The sequence below is a fragment of the Muntiacus reevesi genome, chromosome 1 (genome assembly GCF_963930625.1).
Source record: "Muntiacus reevesi chromosome 1, mMunRee1.1, whole genome shotgun sequence".
Taxonomy (NCBI): domain Eukaryota; kingdom Metazoa; phylum Chordata; class Mammalia; order Artiodactyla; family Cervidae; genus Muntiacus; species Muntiacus reevesi.
Window position 1 is genome coordinate 134,650,714 of NC_089249.1, and position 22,001 is coordinate 134,672,714.

At 36.9% G+C, this 22,001-nt stretch overlaps 1 protein-coding gene across 7 annotated transcripts in view; it reads right to left on the minus strand.

Annotated features, from left to right (window-relative positions):
- Positions 1-22,001, minus strand: part of SRSF11 (serine and arginine rich splicing factor 11) — a 50,167-nt gene that overhangs the window by 18,184 nt on the left and 9,982 nt on the right. For 2 of the 7 annotated variants that reach the window (XM_065911128.1, XM_065911090.1), the window contains exons 2-7: positions 18,183-18,407; positions 11,910-12,043; positions 8,017-8,126; positions 6,008-6,100; positions 5,186-5,235; positions 1,912-2,039 (exon numbers count right to left, since the gene is read on the minus strand). In XM_065911128.1, the coding sequence (XP_065767200.1) occupies positions 1,912-2,039; positions 5,186-5,235; positions 6,008-6,100; positions 8,017-8,126; positions 11,910-12,043; positions 18,183-18,385 (718 nt within the window). In that variant the 5' untranslated portion in view covers positions 18,386-18,407. Of the gene's footprint in view, positions 1-1,911; positions 2,040-5,185; positions 5,236-6,007; positions 6,101-8,016; positions 11,885-11,909; positions 12,044-18,182; positions 18,633-22,001 lie in introns of those variants that run through there. The other 5 variants (XM_065911082.1, XM_065911098.1, XM_065911108.1 and 2 more) reach the window with 5 other exon arrangements.

Genomic DNA, 22,001 nt, shown 5'->3' on the forward strand with positions numbered 1-22,001 from the left:
AAGGAATAAGCATCTTTTAATTTCAAGGCTGCAATCACCATCGGCAGTGATTTGGGAGCCCCAAAACATAAAGTGAGCCACTGTTTCCCCATCTATTTCCCATGAAGTGATGGGACCAGATGCCATGATCTTAGTTTTCTGAATGTTGAGCTTTAAGCCAACTTTTTCTCTTTCACTTTCATCAAGAAGCTCTTCAGTTCTTCTTCACTTTCTGCCATAAGGGTGGTGTCATCTGCATATCTGAGATGATTGATACTTCTCCTAGCAATCTTGATACCGGCTTGTGCTTCCTCCAGCCCAGTGCTTCTCATGATGTATTCTGCATATAAGTTAAATAAGCAGGGTGACAATATACAGACTTGACATACTCCTTCTCCTATTTGGAATCAGTCTGTTGTTTCATATACAGTTACAACTGTTGCTTCCTGACCTGCATGCAGGTTTCTCAAGAGGCAGCTCAGGTGGTCTGGTATGCCCATCTCTTTCAGAATTTTCCAGTTTATTGTGATCCACAGTCAAAGGCATTGGCATAGTCAATAAAGCAGAAATAGATATATTTCAGGAACTCTCTTGCTTTTTTGATGATCCAGCAGATGTTGGCAATTTGATCTCTGGTTCCTCTGCCTTTTCTAAAACCAGCTTGAGCATCTGGAAGTTCACGGTTCATGTATTGCTGAAGCCTGGCTTGGAGAATTTTGAGCATTACTTTACTAGAGTGTGAGATGAGTGCAATTGTGCAATAGTTTGAGCATTCTTTGGCATTGCCTTTCTTAGGGATTGGAATGAAAACTGACCTTTTCCAGTCCTGTGGCCACTGCTGGGTTTTCCAAATTTGCTCACATATTGAGTGCAGCACTTTCACAACCTCATCTTTCAGGATTTGAAATAGCTCAACTGGAATTCCATCACCTCCACTAGCTTTGTTCATAGTGATGCTTTCTAAGGCCCACTTGACTTCACATTCCAGGATGTCTGGCTTTAGATGAATGATCACACCATCGTGATTATCTGCATCATGAAGATCTTTTTTGTACAGTTGTGTATTCTTGCCACCTCTTCTTAATATTTTCTGCTTCTGTTAGGTCCATACCATTTCTGACCTTTATTGAGTTCATCTTTGCATGAAATATTCCCTTGATATCTCTAATTTTCTTGAAGAGATCTCTAGTCTTTCCTATTCTGTTGTTTTCCTCTATTTCTTTGCATTGATTGCTGAGGAAGGCTTTCTTATCTCTCCTTGCTATTCTTTGGAACTCTGCATTCAAATGGGAATATCTTTCCTTTTCTCCTTTTTTTTTCGCTTCTCTTCTTTTCGCAGCTATTTGTAAGGCCTCCTCAGACAGCCATTTTGCTGTTTTGCATGTCTTTTTCTTGGGGATGGTCTTGATCCCTGTCTCTTGTACAATGTCATGAACCTCTGTCCATAGGGCATCACATACTCTATCACATCTAGTCCCTTAAATCTATTTCTCACTTCCACTATATAATCATTAAGCGATTTGATTTAGGTCATACCTGAACTTAGGCAAACATAAATGACTAAAAACAACAGTAAAACCCCTCAAATTAAAAACCACCAAATTACCACACAAAGCATTAGGTACTCCTAGGCACCAATGTTTCAGAATGAGTAATTCTCTCTTTAGGAATTGGGAGGTGTCTGTCTTGAACACTGTAAGATGTTTAGCATATCCCTGGCCCTCTACCCACTGGATGTAGTTTGTACCAGCATGAAAACTAAGTTTCTCCAGGTATTTCCAAATAGGTCTGGGTGACACTTATCCATACCACCCATCCACCTCTGAAATGAGAATCACGGCCCTAAAAGACCTTTTATAAAAATATGGGGGAAAAAATGACTAAAGTATTATTCAAAATATTTCTAAACATAACTGCATAGATCTATTTTACCTGGTTCTATAGCAGCAGAAATTAAGGACTGTGCTTCTCGTACTCTCTTCATGGCTTCCTCTATTTCTTTACTAGAGGTATCTGATTTCAGACTTGGTGAAACAAGACCAGCAGCGACATGATTCAATCTGGAATAGAACCAAGAATTGCATTTGACATATTTAAAGACATATTTATATATCCAATTAAATACCTTTCCCATTGTTTTACTAAGATACTCCTTTAAAAAAGTGAGAAGACTCCATAACTTTGGCAAAATCATACACAATACAGTGAAATGGCACTTGCCATTTTAAAAGACACAGATATGTCAAGTAAGAAAAAACTAATTTTGCTGAACATCCATCAACTTTCCATATACTTTCTAAGAATTGTTAGTAAACGAGAATATAATAATGGCAATTATTTTTGATTAATAGAACGTCCCTTCACGTGATTTAAAAAACTTTTCTACTTCATTCTAATTTTGTTGGGGAAGAGAATTCCTTTTTAAGTTTGCAGATGACAAACTGAGGCAGAAGCTGATGACATACCAAGGTTACCTATGAAATTCCTGACTGAAAAGGTTAAAGGGTTTAGTCTTTAGCCTTAAGGGTTTATAAAAGTGAGAAAAAACCATAGACACCAAGTTGAGGATGACAGTTATTTGTAGGCAGTGTAAAATGTAAACAAGAATGACTACGGGGAGGTCTTTTATTTTTTAACTCTATTAGTCATATTTTACTTAATAAGCTTCATGGTAGATACATGCTTGGATTTCACCTGGTCATGTCTGCTTTCCTACTTACTGACAGTGACTTTCACCCAGTTAAAAAGAAAATCAATTCTAATGAGGTGACTGAAACTGGAGCCTATTATACAGAGTGAAGGAAGTCAGAAAGAAAAACACCAATATAGTATGCTAACCCATATATATGGAATTTAGAATGATGGTAATGATGACCCTACATGCGAGACAGCAAAAGAGACACAGATGTATAGAACAGTCTTTTGGACTCTGCAGGAGAAGGCGAGGGTGGGATGATTTGAGAGAATAGCACTCAACTCTGTATATTATCATTGTCACTCCAGGTTCGATGCATGAGACACAGTGCTCAGGGCTGGTGCACTGGGATGACCCTGAGGGATGGGATGAGGAGGGAGGAGGGAGGTAGGAGGGGTGTTCAGGTTAGGGAACACATGTACATCCATGGTTGTTTCATGTCAATGTATGGCAAAAACCACCACAATATTGTAAAGTAATTAGCCTCCAATTAAAAAGAAAAAAAAAAAAAAGAAAATGAATTTAGCTCAGATTTCACACACTAAGTTTCTTTCCTTGTGGCTCAGCTGGTGAAGAATCTGCCTGCGATGCGGGAGCCCTGTGGGTTTGACTCCTGGGTTGGGAAGATCCCCTGGAGAAGGGAATGACGATACACACTCCACTATTCTGGCCTGGAAAATTTCATGAACTGTATAGTCCATGGGGTCGCAAAGAGTTGAAAATGACTGAGTGCCTTTCACTTAACACACTAAGAAATGACTCATGAAAACATCTCAAGAATCTGTGCTATGTCAAGTAGGAAATATAAACAGCAGCATGAATAAAACTTTTCAAAGCATTGAAAAGACAGTGACTTTTAGCATGTGATGTATATTACTCTTACTCTGGGCTAGTGCTTCCCTCAATTCTGTCTCTTATTCATCTCCCAGGTTTCTCTAATCTTCAAGCCAAGTTCTTCTCCTTGTCATAACGTTCCCACAGCATCTCTGTACCTCCTCGAGTTGGATGCACATGCTTCACTGTAGTTAAAAAAATGTGTCCCTTCCTGAGTATAAATGCCATAAAGGTCCAAGCTTATAGGAGGCAGTCAATGTAATTTTTTAAATGAATCAACTAAAGACAACATTAAGCTCTCTAATCGTCATCCTGAGACAATCCTTAGGATGATATTCATGAAATAAGTCTGAGAAGCAGCTTGGCTTGCAGCGGAAAGGCAATCTTGATTCCAGCTTGTGCTTCATCCAGCCTGGCATTTCTCATGATGTACTCTGCATATAAGTTAAATAAACGGCGACAATATACAGCTTTGACATACCCCTTTCCCAATTTTGAACCAGTCCGTTGCTCCATGATCTGGTTCTATTGGTTCTTGACCTGCATACAAGTTTCTCAGGGGATAGGTAAGGTGATCTGGTATTCCCATTTCTTGAAGAATTTTCCAGTTTGTTGTGATCCACAGTCAAAGGCTTTCATTTAATCAATGAAGATGTTTTTCTGGAATTCCCTTGCTTTTTCTATGATCCAATGGACATTGGTTATTTGATCTCTGGTTCCTCTGCCTTTCTAAATCAGGTTGTACACCTGGAAGTTCTTGGTTCATGTACTGTTGAAGCCTGGCTTGAAGGATTGTGAGCATCACCTTGCTAGCATGTGAAGTTAAGTGCAACTGTACAGTAGGTGAACATTCTTTGGCACTCATCTTCTGTGGGATTGGAATGAAAACTGACTGTTTCCAGTCCTGTGGCCACTGATGAGTTTTCCAAATTTGATGGCATATTGAGTGTAATACTTTAATAATATCATCTTTTAAGATTTGAAATAACAGCTGGAATCCATCACGTCCACTAGCTTTGTTCATATTAATGCTTCCCCTAAAGCCCACTTGACTTCACATTCGAGGATATGGGGCACTAGGTAAGTGATCACACCATCATTTTTATCCATGTCCTTAAGACCTTTTTTGTACAGTTCACCTGTGTATTTTTGCCACCTCTTCTTTTGCTTCTGTTATGTCCTTGCCTTTTCTGTCCTTTATTGTGTTGATCTTTGCATGAAATAATCCCTTAGTATCTCCAACTTTCCTGAAGAGATCTCTAGCCTTTCCCATTGTCGAGTCTATTTCTTTGCACTGTTCACTTAGGAAGGCTTTCTTATCTAAGTAATCTTTGGAATTCTGCACTATCTTTCCTTTTCTCTTTGACTTTCACTTCTCTTCTCAGTTATCTGTAAGGCCTCCTCAGACAACCATTTTGCCTTGCACCATTTTTCTGGTAGATGGTTTTGTAAGCTATTTACATGTAAGCTATTTACAATGATCTTCAAAGATTAAAAATTACACCAAAACAAAACCCTTTATAGATGGGCTTACTTCTGGATTTTCCTTTCTAGAAAAATAGGATTATGTATTGCATGCTTGAGATAAATTTCTTTTAGCTATCAAAAAATAACTGCTATCTGCAGACACTGACATATTTCTATCATCAATGGAAGCAAAAGGAAAAAAGTTCTTACTTGGGATCAACAGTACTCATAAGTTTCAGCAACTGATCTGCAGCAAGAGACTGGAAAATAAAAATATTAAAAATGAGAACACACAGAATAATAAATGATTACTAAATTTTTTTTTTAGTATGTTGAAATGTCCTAGAACAATTTAGCAAGCCTATAGAAGCTAACATATCCCAAGCACCACAATGACCAACAGAAATATAATGCCAGCTAAATATGTCACAGTAAATTTTCTAGCTGCAAAAAAAATAAACAGATAACAATAGTGACTACAGTACCGGATATCCAGAGCTGCTTTATCAAGTTAAATATAAGTATGATGAAGTTGAACAATCTAGATTTTATAGATTCGCTTATATAAAGATTTCCTGAGGACAAGTAACATTTTAAGGAAACATGTAAAACAAAAATCAAAGTGCTCAGTCAGTATAATAATCAAAAGGTTTTCATAAAGAACTTTAGAAAAGTTTATCTAAATTGCAATGATGAAAAACAAAAATTTCTAAGTGAGTAAATGACAAGAGAACAAATTATAAATACATTCCTATCTTTTCATGACTTGTATTCTGACTCTGCAACATTGATGTGGTAGTGGCTTCCTATGAAACTAGTCTTTGCTTTAAACAATATAAAAGGAGAAATTCTTTAATGGGCAAGGGGCTAATGCAGTGACCCTCTAATCTCTCATTAACAAGTTTATGTAAGAAAAAATCACTACCATGTAACAGTCAAGTTATCTCCTGCTGTTGAAATGCAAACTAAAATCTAATGAAGCAAATTCTTTAATTACCAAAATGAGCTCAGAGTTCAAGGATATTAAATTACCTGTGAGTTCAAGTTAGCTCCAGGAAGCCCAAGGGCGGCAAGGGCAGGATCAAGGGTAGGAGCTCCCAAAGCAGCCAATGGAACAGCGCCAATCTGTGGAATTCCAAGTTGTGCTTATTTAAAATTTTGTTTCTGTCTTATACTGTCAGGCTGGGAGAGTATGTCAACTTTTTTTTTTTCCTCTAAAGGGTCGGATGATTGCTAGTTGAAGTCTGTAAGCTGTGGGGGCTCCTCCCCCCAACTAAATGTGTATCTTAAGTTTATTCCTTGGGGCTTCCTTGGTGGCTCAGCTGGTAAAGAACATGCCTGCAGTGTGGGAGACCGGGGTTCCATCCCTGGGGTGGGAAGATCCCCTGGAGAGGGGAGTGGCAACCCACTCCAGTATTCCTGCCTAGAGAATCCCATGGACAGAGGAGTCTGGTGGGCTACAGTCCATGAGGTCACAAAGGATCTGACAAGACTTAGCAACTAATACTTATTTACTTACATTTCTTAGCCACAGCAGTAGTGGCTCTTTCTATACCTGAGATTCTTATATTCATTAAGAGTTCCTTAGTAACTTCCTGTTGTCTGTTCTTAGTCTCTCAGTTGTCTCTCTTTGCACCCCCTTGGACTGTAACCTGCCAGGCTCTGTTCATGGGATTCTCCACACAGTGTAGTGAAGTGGGTAGCCATTCCCTTCTCCAGGGGATAATCTTGACCCAGGGATCGAACACAGGTCTCCTGCATTGCAGGACGATTCTCCACTTTCTGAGCCACAAGGGAATTCCTCATAATCAGTCAATTTTATGCACACAAACAATGCAAAATCTTAAAACTTTGCAGGCAGTTTAAGCTTCTTCACAAGCACTGTGCTTAAAGTTCTCCTAGTTTCATTATTATTAAGTATAGGTAGCAGACTTACTGTAATTTAACCGATCAGAGTTAAAATCCTGTTAATACAGTTGATCCTTGAGCAACATGGGGGCTAGAGGTGCTGACTCCTCATGTAGTTGAAAACAGACCTGTAACTTCAGTCAGCTCTCCATATCCACTGGCCCATATTTTGATTCAACCAATCTTGAGTTGTGTAGTACTATATGTATTGAAAGTGAAAGCATCAGTTGCTCAGTTGTGTCCAACTCTCTGCAACCTCATGGACTATATATAGCCCACTACGCTCCTCTGTTCATTGAATTCTCCAGGCACAAATACTGGAGTGGAGTGGGTAGCCATTCCCTTCTCCAGGGGATCTTCCTAACCTAGTGATCAAACCTGGATCTCCTACATTGTAGGTAGATTCTTTACCGTCCGAGCCACCAGGAAAGCCATGTAGTAGTTAAAAAGAACTCCTCATATAAATGGAGCAAACAGTTCAAACTCATGTTGTTCAAGGATCAACTATTGTAAAATTGGCTTATTTATTACACAATTTTATACATCAAAGGTATCTATGAATTACCCAGATCTTAAAATTTATTTTCATGTCATCTACTTAATGCAAACCCCAAGAGCAAAAGATAAAACGGTATGGGGAAAGAAAAAAAAAGTCTTAACTTCATACCTTAATTTTCTCCATTCAAATGAACATATTATTTTAAACATGTGCAACAGAAATATGCCTCATGATTTACGGGCTTTTTTGAGAGTCAGTGACAAAATGATAAGATATGTTACTATTTTTTTTTCATTTATTTTTATTAGTTGGAGGCTAATTACTTTACGATATTGTAGTGGTTTTTGTCATACATTGACATGAATCAGTCATGGATTTACATGTATTCCCCATCCTGATCCCCCCTCCCACCTCCATCTCTACAAGATATATTATTTTTGAGAATGTCCTTATAATGTAAACTACCACTTTAATACTTATGATTACAATACAACAGCATTTACAATACTCTGACCATGTGACAATAGTCTGTGAAGTGGAATCACACAGCACTCAAAAAAGGCACAAATATATTTAGCTTTATCCACCATTCGGTGTTCCTTTCCACGCTTTAAGAATTCAATAGAACTAATACCTGGGTAAGTGGGTTAGGAGTAGGCAGGAGTCCACCACCAGGCAGAAGACCTGCCACTGCATTAGCTGGTGCCAACAGAGACAAAGCCTTAGTCTCATCAGGAATAACTCCTGCAGAGAAACACCCATGCATTAGAACACACTCTTCTGCAAGACAGAAAACACACAAAAACACCCAGAAAATGTCTCCCTGATACACCACCTGAGTTTGTTGAAAGTACTTATGTTCGCTAAAATATAAAGCTTGATTTCTATGATTATTTATCATTAATTTTATGTCAGAAACTTCAATGTGTGAAAATTTGTTTCCTTTTTCTCTACAAATGGTTAAGTTTCTAGAGTAAAAAAAAAATAGCACAATACACACTACTTTTTTGTTAACACTGCCAAGATTTCATCACCTGTACTCGATTTTTAAGTCATGAACCAAACGTAAGCAAGCACAGTCGGTTCTCCAGGGGTGTGCTCTCAACTTTCAAAAGCTGTTTTATGAACAACGACTCGTGTCGGCTGCTTCACTATAAAGCACACAGAAAAATCAAGATACACAAGACAAAAAAAGTTTGATTTAGGGGTTAATAATATGGTACAGTTACTATGATTTTCTTTTACACCTACCATACAATTTTGTAAAAATTAAGAGAAAAAAGTATGTAAAGGAAATATTCTGTTGAATCAAGAGTAGGGCTTTTGCTGACTCATGAAAATGAATATGAATGTTTCTGAAGGTCTCTGAATACACACAGGATGTGTGTGGGAGTGAGTGAGAGGGAAAGAGAGAGAGAATAAGTAAAACATGGCACATTCCTTACCTGTACAGTAAAACGCTTTATGTTCCAATATGTGCCATGCTAACCATACCAAAAAATGCTGCTACATAATGTCAGTTCAAAAGCTAACTTAGCCAAACTCCTAAAGCCAAAAACAACATGTATGTCTGTTTCTAAAGCCTAATCTGTGTATTCAGATAAAATCTAAGGGTCCTGAGACAAATATTTATGTAGACAATTTAAATTCTATCCAACAGCAAAAGCCCTATACAGATGGATTAATCTGTTAATGTGCCCAAGCCCCCAAAATGAGAGTTCAATAATACAATTAAACTACATATTTGCAAATACCAGTAGTATTTCTGTAATACATATTAAGAAACTGCATCTCATCATAAAACATACAATATGTACAGGGCACTTAAGAGAAACTGGATAAGCTGCAGAAGAAAACTGTTGGGTGGTATTTTCAGCAGGGCCTGGTATATAGTTCAGGCTGAACCAGGGAAAAGAACTGTAAAACACAACAACAAAAAAGAAAAACCACTGTTAAATAAAGGTAATGGTTCCTTCCACCTAAACTGAGAAGTGCCGATAATATAAACAAATGTATACTACACAGCACTGTTATCTTGCTTGTGTCAGAGCTGTCATCAATTTAGATACCAAGAGTTATGGAGGGGGGGAGAAGGGAGAAGATTTAGATATAGGGCATTAATGCATCATTATTAACAAACCTACAAAGATTATGGGATAATTTTGCATGCAAAATTATGTCTCAAGAGGATAATATTAAGTATCGACATCTTGCTAAAATTAGTGCATTTGCAACATTTCTGGCAAACTAAAATCCTCTTGAATTTATTGTGAGACACCGGATAGAAGATCTGCATCCATTAAAAAAAAAGTCATGCATCTGATCCTCTGATTAAAAAAAGACTATTTAAAAATAAAACTACAATTTAAAAATAGCAATGAGGCCCCTCACCAGTTAATTTTCATGCGTCAAGAGTATTTTTTTTACTGCTGCTTTGATAGAACCATGAAATACTGCATGAATGTGTAGAAACGAAAGAAAAAGAAACAGACAAAAGAAACAAACATTAACCAAGGAACCTAAATAGTCCCCAAATGCATTATTATTAAGAGTTCCTTCCAAATTCAGCTATCTCAGTTTTACCGGTTAAAGACTATTCCTTACCGTAGACTTTGTGTCTATTGTTCTAAAACACTGACCAAGAAGCAACGGCATAATGTAAGAGCTAAAACCAGGGTGAATGGTGACAAAAGGCTTGAGTACATCAGTTATTTAGTGGAGGCAACATTAATACAGCATACCATACCAGTAATTACCAGTAATATACTAATAGATTCTGTAGCTAAGCATTTTTGTAATTCTAATAATCTACTCCCTAAATATTTGTTTCAAAACAAATCCAAAAAAATTACTATGGTCTAAAAATATTTATGAAATCTTGTTATATGATATACTGTATTATGTTCAGGGCTTGGGAACTATGACATAATATTTAGCCAAAAAGAATTTTTATAATTATAAGGCTAACTAGTGTTTTGCAAATTACTCACATGATTTGACCCTTGTTCCAAAAGCTATGTTCTACATTTACTTATCCTAAATTTGAATTCTGTAAATTTTCTCTTGATGGTTAAGTCATCCTACAACAGGCACACTGACAGAAAATGCTTAATCAAAACACACTAACTCACAAGTTTATCACTACATATATATATATATATATATATACACTTTAAAACCTTAAAACTGGGCTCATACACTTCAATATCACGGAGACAGATTTACTGTTATATAGCATGCCTTAATTTATCCATGAATGCAATTTAATTTCTTTAGAAAACCACAGAGGAAATTTTTCTAAGTTTTAAGGACTAGACATTTCACAATTTTTACAAGGAACGGTTTAAATGTTCACATCAATATTCAAAGATAGCAACTAAAGTTAACAGTATCTAGATTCTGCTTCCACTGACCAGTTCACCAAGGAGAGGGGAAAGCATTTATACCCTGGTCAGCATATATGTTAATAAAATCCAATAATTTTAACATATTTCAGTGACTTCTTTCACTAAATTTATAGTTACCAAAAAGCAAATAAAGTAGCAGTACATTGGGAACAAGCTAAGTATAAAGTATGTCTTAGAAAATTTCACAAAGTGGAATAAAAATAGTGTTGTCTTGTCACAGTGGCTTTTTTAAGATCCAAAAACCCTGCTCATTATTTTTCTGCCAAATTACTTTAACAGCCTAAAATGTAAAAAGAGAGAAAATGTAGTTAACAAATGGTTACACCATGAAAACACTTGGGGGACTTGAGTGCTTGCTGGCCTTTAGTTAATGTCTAGAATCCCCTGTAGCTGCAGAGGACCCACTGTTTTTCAGTCATCTGGAAGAGTTTTGCATTTGCCTTCTCCACTACAAAAATCACACACACAAATAACAGAGAGAAGAATTTATTATTTAGAGATATTCTAGAAAATATAGCAAGAATGAACAAGAAAATCTGGCATAAAACAAAACACCCAGTGCCCATTTGGCACCTAAGCTATAGGAAATATTGAACTTCATAAAAACCAAAACCAATGCGACCCTTGGTATACTGAAATTCAATGTGGGATATATTTTTTAAAGTTATTGGTAAGAAGAATCAATAACAGGAATCACTATGGAAATAAACCAACCTGGTCACATTTATTCAAAATAGAAACATCATCATGCATTTATTTGAAGCTTTCTGTGTAAATGTTCATGAAGTGAACCGTTCACCTTCAGGACTTTTATATAAAACAATATTAAATTAACTAAGCAGATGTATCTAAAGGAATTACGATTAGGGAAGTGGTTTTAATGAACTTAAAATGTTTTAAAGTAATGTAAAAGGTTAAATATCTTATAAAAACAAATCAGATTTTGAATTTTAAGTTAGAAAGCCTTCATGTAAAAAAATATGGACCACAGTATAACAAGGGTTTCAAAATGTTAATAGCTTAGATTTTTTTAACATGCTACTAATGCTCATTCTAAAACTACACTGAGGTAGATGGTCATCATAGGATGCCCACATAGGTAGTTAAACAAAGCACAAACCTTCTGCATATGGTACGACTATCAAAGCTCTGTCAACGAATACAGTGTTTGTCAGATGCTGTGCCACAACTGCTGAGTCCGGATCATGGAACTTAACAAAGCAGACTCGGGAGGAGACTGGTAAAGGCGAATCACTAAAAAATACACAGATAACATAAAGAAGAGGAAATTATAAGCAAAAACACAAATGAATGACTCACAAATACCTGCATTCCAAAAGCTTAAGAGGCAGAGGAATACATAACTGCACACATACTAACCAGTTCAAAAAACACATGGCATTTTTCAATAAAGTACTATCCACAGAACTGACTATAGAAAATCATACCCAAAACAATCAGTGTTTAAATTCAGAACACATCAAGTTAAAAAAAGTTAGAAACCAGTCTCAAGAGTCTGAACAGATCACCAAAATGTCAACATTTATTTCATAGTATCAATACCAGCCATTTTAAAATACAAATAGCAAGTAACTAGTTTTGGCTTGGAAAACTTTTCATTATGGCTAACTTTTTAGAGCTAAAAACAAACATTTTCCATTTCAGGGACAGAAGAATATTATGGTCAAGTACATCTCTGACAATCAATGAGTTTTCTTGACCTGCCTACTAAATGCCCTGTCCTCTTTCATCTACAGCTTATTAAAACTTCCAGGCATTATAAATAGTTATGGGTCTCTCAGAGCACTTTCACACAGAGAAAAAAATAAAGTACTCATGGGAATAATACTCCCCCCCCCCAACTATTACCCAAAATTTCAATTAACAAAAAATCACTTTTCTTGGCAACTTGTTTTTGTAAAACAAAAACAAGCTAAGGTACAAGCAACAGTCGCTCTAAGCAAGATAAGATTAGGAAGGGAGCAGGTTTTTTTAAAAAAATATAAGACAGTTAAACTTCTGCCACTAAACTTTTTGTGGAAGGAAAGATTAAATAAGGTAAGGGTTTCTTTGCTCTCTAACACCAAACCAAAAGCTATCTGAAAATCAATGAACTAAAGTAATCACATTATCCCAGGTTTATATTAGAATCTTTGAAGTGGGGGGAGGACTACAATTAAATCAAGATCTCTGATGAAAGAAGTACTGAATGATGCCATCTTTAATTCTCCCTGACGATTTTTATATGCACCCAGTGTAAAGAACCACTGCTTTAACAAGCCAATTATATTTTCAGACTCAATAATGAGGGAAATCCCATAATACTTTTGAATTATTAGAAGGGGGTAATTGTCAACTTTTCTAAGTAAGCGAGATTTTCATGTATATATAAAAATTGGATTACACCAGATTGGTCACACTAAGTGTTTCAGATTAAGTGTTGAAACATTTTCTTATAATTTGGGCACGATATGAAAATAAAAACTTCTTACCAACATCAATCTATACTCTGAGAACTCTAACCTCTTACAATGTTAAGTTTTCTTAAAGGCATTGCCCTTATTAGCACAGATGCTAATCTAGGTTCAAAGCAAAGCTGTCAATGTATGCACTGAAATGGATTTAAGCCATACTGCTACAGAACTTTACTGGAAGATGGTTTTTTTTGAAAGGATACAATTTTTTTTAATGTGAAGCAACACTGTTCTGAAATTTTAAAATGTTGTACCCAGTATAGTGAAAATAATGCTTTTTCATCACTAGTACTAGGGCTACATAGCTCTTACTATTTCTGACAGGCACATTTTTACAACTAAATTAAAAAGCTCTTTCAAATTCTATCATTTTATGTTCTAAATAAGCATTTACATTTCGTAAAAAGTGACGCTACTATACATCTCTACCAATGACCCAATTTTGTTCCTATTTGCAGGGCAGGTATAGAGATGCAGACATAGGGAAGGGACATGTAGACATGGGTGGGGACAGTGGGATCAACTGGCAGAGTACGCTGACAGATACACACCACCATGTGTAAAACAGCCAGTAGGAAGCTGCCGTACAGCGCAGCTCAGTTCCGTGCTCTGCGCCAAGCCAGCCGGGTGGGATGGAGATCCAGGGAGGGGTATGTGTATACACACGGCTGATTCTTTGCGGAAGAGCAGAAACGAACACAACACTGTGAGGCGATTTTACCCCAATAAGAAAAGGGACATCCACTACTTCTCTGACACCACCTACTGTCATATAACTCAACGCAAATGTGACTATCAAGTATCAGGTTACTAAAGAATACAATCAATCAAAGGTTCGTTCTAAAAAATTAGGAAAGTATGCCTATGTGCTCCCAATATATTTCCATTTAGTGATCTTAAATGTTCACATTTTTTTCTATCCACTCATGTGTGTGCAACATTATTTGACTACTCTATCACACCTGTAAGTGGTGGTGCGGTAAAGATAAAATATGAACAATTTAAATATTATGGGAAAGTACAGTAAAGACTCAGAAGGGCAGATAATTCATCTCGCCCCACTTTAAAATGTCGTTTAAAGCCACTGCCGTTTGGTCCTGCAATTTATACTGTCACATTTTCTCAGTTAAAACCAGTAAGAGACGTTAAGAACTGACATTGGAAATTTTCCCACCCTAGGATCTTGTGCAAGTACCACTGCTAAAAATATGACTGTTAAGAATTAAACATAATTTACCTTTGAGATATCCTTACCTTTAAGAATTAATATAGAAGAGGCAGTGCAGGTGAAAAGAACTGAGGAACAAGATAGGGAAAAGGGCGCCTTGTGTGACGCTGCCATCCTGTATCTAAGAGTGGTGGTGGTACTCTGTCTAGTCTCTTAGTGACCTCTGAGGCTTGTTTCAGAATCTTCTGGGACGCACACGTAAAAATTCAGATGACTTTTCCACCTCAAGCCCACTGAATGTGAGAATCCTTTTCATAGGAAGGCTCTGATTCTTAACAAGATCCTTAACGGATATTCATGACTGCTCAAGTAGAAATTCTGGTCTGGGTCAGTTTTTTCAACCTCATCTTAAATATTGAGCTAACCATTTTAGAGCATAGAATTTTGAGCTTATACACAAAGTATCTCTTAAGCCCCACAAAACAGCAAGTCTGTGACAAAATTAACAACTCTGTTGACCTCACATCCTCTTTCCCTCATGTGTTCTTATTTAGTTCTAAAAAAATACAGTAAATTGTTGCATTTAGTTTTAAATGTAGATTTTATATTTTAAAATATTTTTTATTTTTAAATTAAAAATTTTTCAAGATAAATTATGTTCTCTCCCTTACCTAACTATACTGTTACTTATATGATCATTAAAGTATCTCTTTTTGGTCCCTGAGAACATAGTAATGGATTTATCTGCGGTGTTACAGAAGTCTTCAGTTATTGAGTAACTGACATATGCTTCTCAAGGATCATTACCTGATAAGCATTCCAGTGACTTTCTCCACTGATACCTCACTAAAATCAAGCATTTGAAGAATACCTATTAGGTGTAAAAGAATGATTCCACTCACAAGTTGCTTGGCTTTGAAGGAAATCATGATGAAGTGGTAGAAAAGAATCACATTAGGTTTCAAATACTAGTTCTGACACTGGTAGAAATCTATGTGAATTTCAGTTCACTCATTTGTAAAACAGGATACAAGGCTTAGTCCCCTCTGAATATATAAGGCTATCATACTGAAAAGAGGCATAAAATACTACTTGTTATAAAGACAGGCCGTTATCACTGCATGGAATTTTAAGTTAGCAATTTCTGGCTTAAATAAAATCAAGAAATAGGAGAATTTGATAATAAAACAAGGGGAGACACCTTCTTGAGGTTCTCAGTGAAATGTTTGTGATCCCAGGAATTTTCCCTACAAACAGGAATTTGGGGCTAAAATTAGGATTTCAGTAGGTGTGGATTGGAGCTCAGTTACATAATACTTTAAAAGTGCCCCTCAAGGGATGTTGCTGACCCCAAGGAACCTTATTCTAGAAGACAGAGGAGTTAAACTTGTCAGTTGGTGAACAGCTCTACAGAGAAAAAGCAATTAAATTGAATCAGAGAAGTCAGGGAGCAGTTGCATTTTTATACTGCGTGAATCGGTGACATTTGAACAACAAAAGAAAGCAAGCCTGTCAGAGTTCCAGGTGGATATGAACACCCCCTGGGAGAAACATATACCCATTTAAAAAAAAAAAGAAAGAAATCAAGCAACAAATATATTTACAACCAATAGAATTTCAAGTAATAAGTCATTTGATCTTATTTTATGAGTAAGAGTAAATTTTTGGAGTACTTTTGGAAAGATGAATCCCTTTTAGACTATTAGGACTCCATAACACATTATCTGCGACAAACTACTACTGAACACTGTAGGGAGCTTAAAGAAACCATCAATAAAGTATTTCCAAATTGTGCAGGTCAGAATAGCTATTAAAACTTAAATTAGTAAAAAAAAAAAAAAAAAAAAAGAAAGAAAAGAAAAATCTATATATTCATACACACATATAATATTAAATGAACAAAAGGATCTACATTCATACTATTCAATTCGGAAAGGCCACTAAAGTAATGTAAAATTCACTACATTATAAGCTTACATATTTTCAGAAAAGAAAATGATCTGTACATGGGTGCATATATGAAGGAGTCAGAGCAAAAATGTGTCAGTATTTATTCTTCTCAATGTAGGAAAAAAATCCTCTTAATGCATAGCACCCCAGAGATCAAGTTACCTGCAACACACAACTCTTCCTGATTAGGATGGAACCATTCCATCGACTACAAATCAAAAAGCCAGTCTGTTCTACCATGACTCCCCCTTGAGACACAGACAAGGTAACATCCCACACTTCTGTCATCTTTTTTTTTTTCCCTGTCATTTTTTAATGAAAGTATCATAAAAAGAACATTTTCACAAGAAAACCGTTTCATAGTCAGCAACTCTAAAAAAAATTCTTAATGACTTGTGGGATTGGAAACAATTTTCTTATAAATAAGTCCATCATCTCATACACTTTGAGAAATAACATTACTGCAATCAAGTAATCAATAATAATCAGATGTGTCACTTTCATTTCCTGCCATTTTACCATTAATTAATACTACTAACGATAAAAGGAACGTTGGGAGAAAGTAACAGCAAAATACCCATTTCTGTAAGTTCTTATTATGAAAGCCATTTGTCCTTCATTGTCAAAATAAATACCTGTGTAAAATAACTTCAACAAAGAGTTTGTTCCTAGAATTCTACACTTCATGTAAGTTAATTTAACTCTAAACCTCCCTCCATATGTATAATACCCCCAAATTAAAGACAACACAGCACCTGAAAACATTATTATCTGAAAATACTTTAAGGAAAACATGATGAAATACCGTATTAAATACCGACTGCAGTATGATCTACTTAGAGAAGCACACAGATTTATCATGCCCAGGTTATTAAAGATTCATTACATCCACAACATTGGATTCTTTGAGGATTCCAATCTCCTGTTTAGTACTTAAGTGGCATCACAAAAAACTTATGGTACAGCTGGAACTGAGTACCCACTGATAGTAAAATCTGAATTTTCACTCTTCCCAAGGAGCACTGGACTGTTTTATTATTTCAAATTTTTGCTCTAGTATTTATCACATCTTGTTATAGCTTCATTTCTTACAATTATTGCACTCATTTAACACATCTGTGATAAAAATAAGAAATGTAAGACAACAGGATAAAAACAAAAACCTGTACACTCCAAATTTAAAAAGTTTAACGTTCTAAAAAATTCCTTCTGAAGAACAATTCTAGAATATAAAAAATGTGTACGTTATTTAAACAAAGGGAAATATGAGATTTCAGCTGTAACTCTTCTCATTTTAAAAAGTACTCAGGCTCACTGAATGTCAAGAGTATTAACTGAATTATGTTCAATGGGCTAGAATCACTTAACAATATTTAGCAGTAACTGAACAGTTCATAAAATTCAATATCAAAAATAACACAGAAACGAAAATTTTTATTACTTTTCAAAGAATTCAAACGCTTGGTTTTTTTTTTTTTGAGAGATTAACCTATACAAGATACATAAAATGGAGTTTGTCTTGTTTTTAATGACCACGCAGGAACAATTTACAGAGAAAAAAAAAAAAAAAAAACCAACCAAGATTAGAAGCCAGTTGTCTCCTAAACCCCCAAACCCTGGCCCTGCCTCTTTGCATCAATAGGTCTAATGCACAGATTTCTTTCATAAGAAAACCCAATAGCCAACCTCAACTGAAGCAGCCTAGCCCAGGGAGGCAGAGACAAGGGCCTGCAGGAAACGCTATGGGTAGGCCCAGGGTGGGGAGGAGTTAGCAAAAACCGTGATGGTGGACGATACTCACTCAGGCGGGAAGAGGCGCAGTTCGTCGATCTTGCCTAGGAAACCGAAGAGGGTCCGCATCTGCTCAGAGCTAGCGCTCGGGGAGACATTAGTCACCTGGATTACCTCGGTGCCGCCGCCACCGCCGCCGCCGCCGCCGCCGCCCCCCGGCCCGCCGCTGGGGCCCGGGCCCGCAGTGCTGGGGACGATGGTGGTGTTGCTCATGGCGCTGCTCGCGGTCTTGCTCCTGCTTTAACACACCAAAGACACAACAAACAGTGAGAGGGAGGGGGAAGAGGAACCATTCGCCGGAAAAGGCACAGCACGGTGTCCGAAGCTACAGCTGCTCCTGCTGCCGTCGCCGCCGTTTCTCCGCCCCGCCGCTCGCCGCGGGGAAGGAAGAGAACGCGCGAGTTCGAGCCCACGAGAAAACAAACGGCCGCCCCCACCTCGCCTCCAACCACCTCACTCGCGGCCCGAGCTCCCCACAATGCCTTGCGGCGCACGGGTGCGTCACCGTCGGCTCCGCCCCTGCCGGCCCAGCGAGCCGTGCTCGCAACCGGAAAATACGCGAGAAGGGGCTACTGTCTAGTGACAGGCCTTATCTCCGTCTCTCTTTGCTCCTTTTTTCCCCTTTCCTAAAAAGAGAAGAAAGGTGGAAGGCATTAACTTTTTTCTTTCTTTTTTTTAAAGCGCGCCTCCACTCCCCGACAAAAACTGCACACTTAAGCAACTATTCTTATTTAAAATGCCCACGGTATTTCTTTGTACAGAGTATCCTCTACAGATCTGGTTTAATGAAATTTAACCCTAACTATCAAGATTTTCCTCCCCACTACTATAAAATTTTCTCTTTACTATATACACACATCCTTGTAATACTAAATTTGCAACGAGTATGCTTTGGCACTAAAATCTTCAGAAAAAGATACATTGTTACACTCACTAGTGCTTTAACAAATTCACTTTTTTAAAGAATATTTTACAGAATCCAAATATGTTCAAGTATGTTATCTAAAATTTCTACAGAAAAACTTTCTTTACATGCATTTCTTGCTTAAAGTAATTTTGATCATAAAAAGATCCTTGCCTACTTTTTCAACCTCATGTGAACTATTCTCCCACTTTCATCCAGTGTTATCTAAAGACTTGCAGTTCCCCAAACCTGACAAAATCTTTTACTTCGCTGTGTCTTTCCACAAATTATTAATGACCTCCCTCATTTTATCTGTTATCCTTCATAAGGCTTTCCTCACCTAGTGAGGAAACTTCCTCAAGCAGAGATAAGGTTTCCTTCTCTCCACCCAAGGACAGAGGCAAAAAATATTTGTTATATTGACAAGTATTCCCCTGCCAAAAGCTTCCAAGTTTCCTGGGTCAGTTTAGGATCTAGCACAATGTCTGTCACACAGCCAGTGCCCAATAAATGTGTTGAACACACGCACAAATAAATGTTAATTAAATAAGTGTCATTTATTCTGACAATTATTAAATAATTACTTGATCCTAAATACGCCTGGAGGCCAAAATCTGAGGCCTTACAGATTATTTTTGATAGTAAATACGTCTATGGAATAATGCAACTGAGAGTGTGATTTGTGAGAGATTAGAAACTAAAGTTATTGAGATTTGGATGTAGAGCCAACTGGCTAGGTTTACTTACCAGTTAAGCCATTTCTCCTAGCTGTTATACAAAGAGAATGGTAAGTTGACTATAAGTCTGGCAAAATTACTAATTACAACTAATTGCATGTTATTCATTAATGTCTATCTGTTAATGTAAAACATGTCAAGTAATTTTCTTATTTTGAATAGTACTTATGTAACTGCGAAATACAGATTCTTGTTTGATAAAGTTAATCAGTTAATCACTATATCAGTACCTACAAAATGGAGGCTGCCACAGTGACCTGGTCCATGCAACAAATCTAAACCCAAGTCGGCCTGCACTTACAGGAAACACCTGTTAAGGAAAACTAACATACAAATTCGCAATCTTCCAACTCAGTTTTAGCTAGCTTTCTTCGTCCTAGAAAATAAGACCTGCTAGCTTATAAGGAAATTCTCCACCTCCTGGCCAATGTCTCTTCTCATTTCTATAAAACCCTCATCCCTTGGGATGAGTGCTCCATGCTTGTCAGGCACTGTATTCCCCCAATCCATGAGTTGTTTTCCCTTGAATAAATGGCATTAAAGTCCTTGCTAAATTGCTTCAGTTTTGTCACCTGACAAGTTGAACTCTCATTAGAAGTGGCTACCATGCACCAAGGCATGCTACACTGTTCTATGACAAAAGGACAAATGGACACAAGGACTGGGTCATGGTTGTCCTTTTTTTTTTTTTTACTGTTAACATCTTTTTATTCTTTGCAGTGGATACATAGAAATCTTTTCTATTATTCCACAGTTTTCTGTATGTTTGACACATTATATGATTAAAATTACAAATTTAGGCCAAAACCAACCAACCAACCAAACAACCACATAGTTCTATGACAAGATAAATCTCTTAAATCATCAGAAGTCAAGTTATACATAAAAACTTACTGGACATACAGATAGATGGTGCTTCCAGACAGTGAAACAGAGTGGCAAAAAAGAATTCTAATAAGGAGGATTCCTGAGTATTTTATTTTCAAATTATCTAGCAGCTAAAAACAATACTGGACTTAGAGCCAGAAGACTGGCTTAAGATAAAATACTACCTTGTTATTAATTAAGTGTGACTTGAGGAAATTTCACTTCACTTTTAAGAACCTACTTTGGTCAGAAGCTGAGTAAGGAGTTGAATTATAATTTTGAAGATCCTGTTAGGTCTAATAGATAGGTTGAATACGTAATTACCTTGTGTTATTATTGTCTGTTTTCCATAGAAATGAAATAGCTAAAGGCAAATAACTAATATATGAAAGCAAATAACAGATATATCCAATACATACTAATTTTATATCACTTTTAGACTCATTTAGGCTCCCAATGAAACACAACTCCAGCTGGAAAAGAATCTGTTTACAATGCAGGGGACCTGGGTTTGATCCCTGGGTTGGGAAAATCCTCTGGAGAAGGGAACAGGGGCTACCCACGCCAGTACTCTGGCCTGGAGAATTTGCAGAGTCGGACGCGACTGAGAGACTTTCATATCAAAAAAAAGTACAAAACCTGGAGACAAGTATCATGCCTGTCTTATTTACTTTAACCCAAGGATCATGAAAATGTTAACAAAAACAAACAAACTCACAAATTCCTTCAAATATTATGTTTCAGGATTCTCCAAGCCCCTAAAAATGCAGCAAGGAAAAAATTAGACAATGTTTCTGATCTCATGAAACTCCAGCTTCAGTATGGCAAACTCTCAATAAGCAAAAACAAAGACAGAAGAGAGTAATGTGCTGTGGTGAAAATAAACCAGGATAGGACTTCCCTGAAGCTTCAGTGGTTAAGACTCCACTCTTGTAAACGCAGGGGGCCAGGGTTTGATCTCTGGTCAGGGAACTTAATCCCAGAAGCTGCAACTACTGAGTTTACATGCCACAACTAAACCCCGCTGGTGGCAACAAAATCAGAGGTCCTACTTGCCGCAACTAAGACCCGGTGCAGAAAAATAAATAAAAAATAAATATATATTAAAACAAAACATGATAGAAGGTATTATCTGAGCTGAGACTTTTGTTAAAATGAGGAAGCAAGCCATTTGAATTTCTGGGGGAAGAGCAATCCGAGCAAAGGAAATAGCTAATTAGAATCTATCTTAATGGTGAGAACAAGTTCGAAGCTTTCAAGGAAAATAGGAAGACCCTTTTCCTTTGTTGATTAAATGCTTTACAACTTATATTTCACAGAG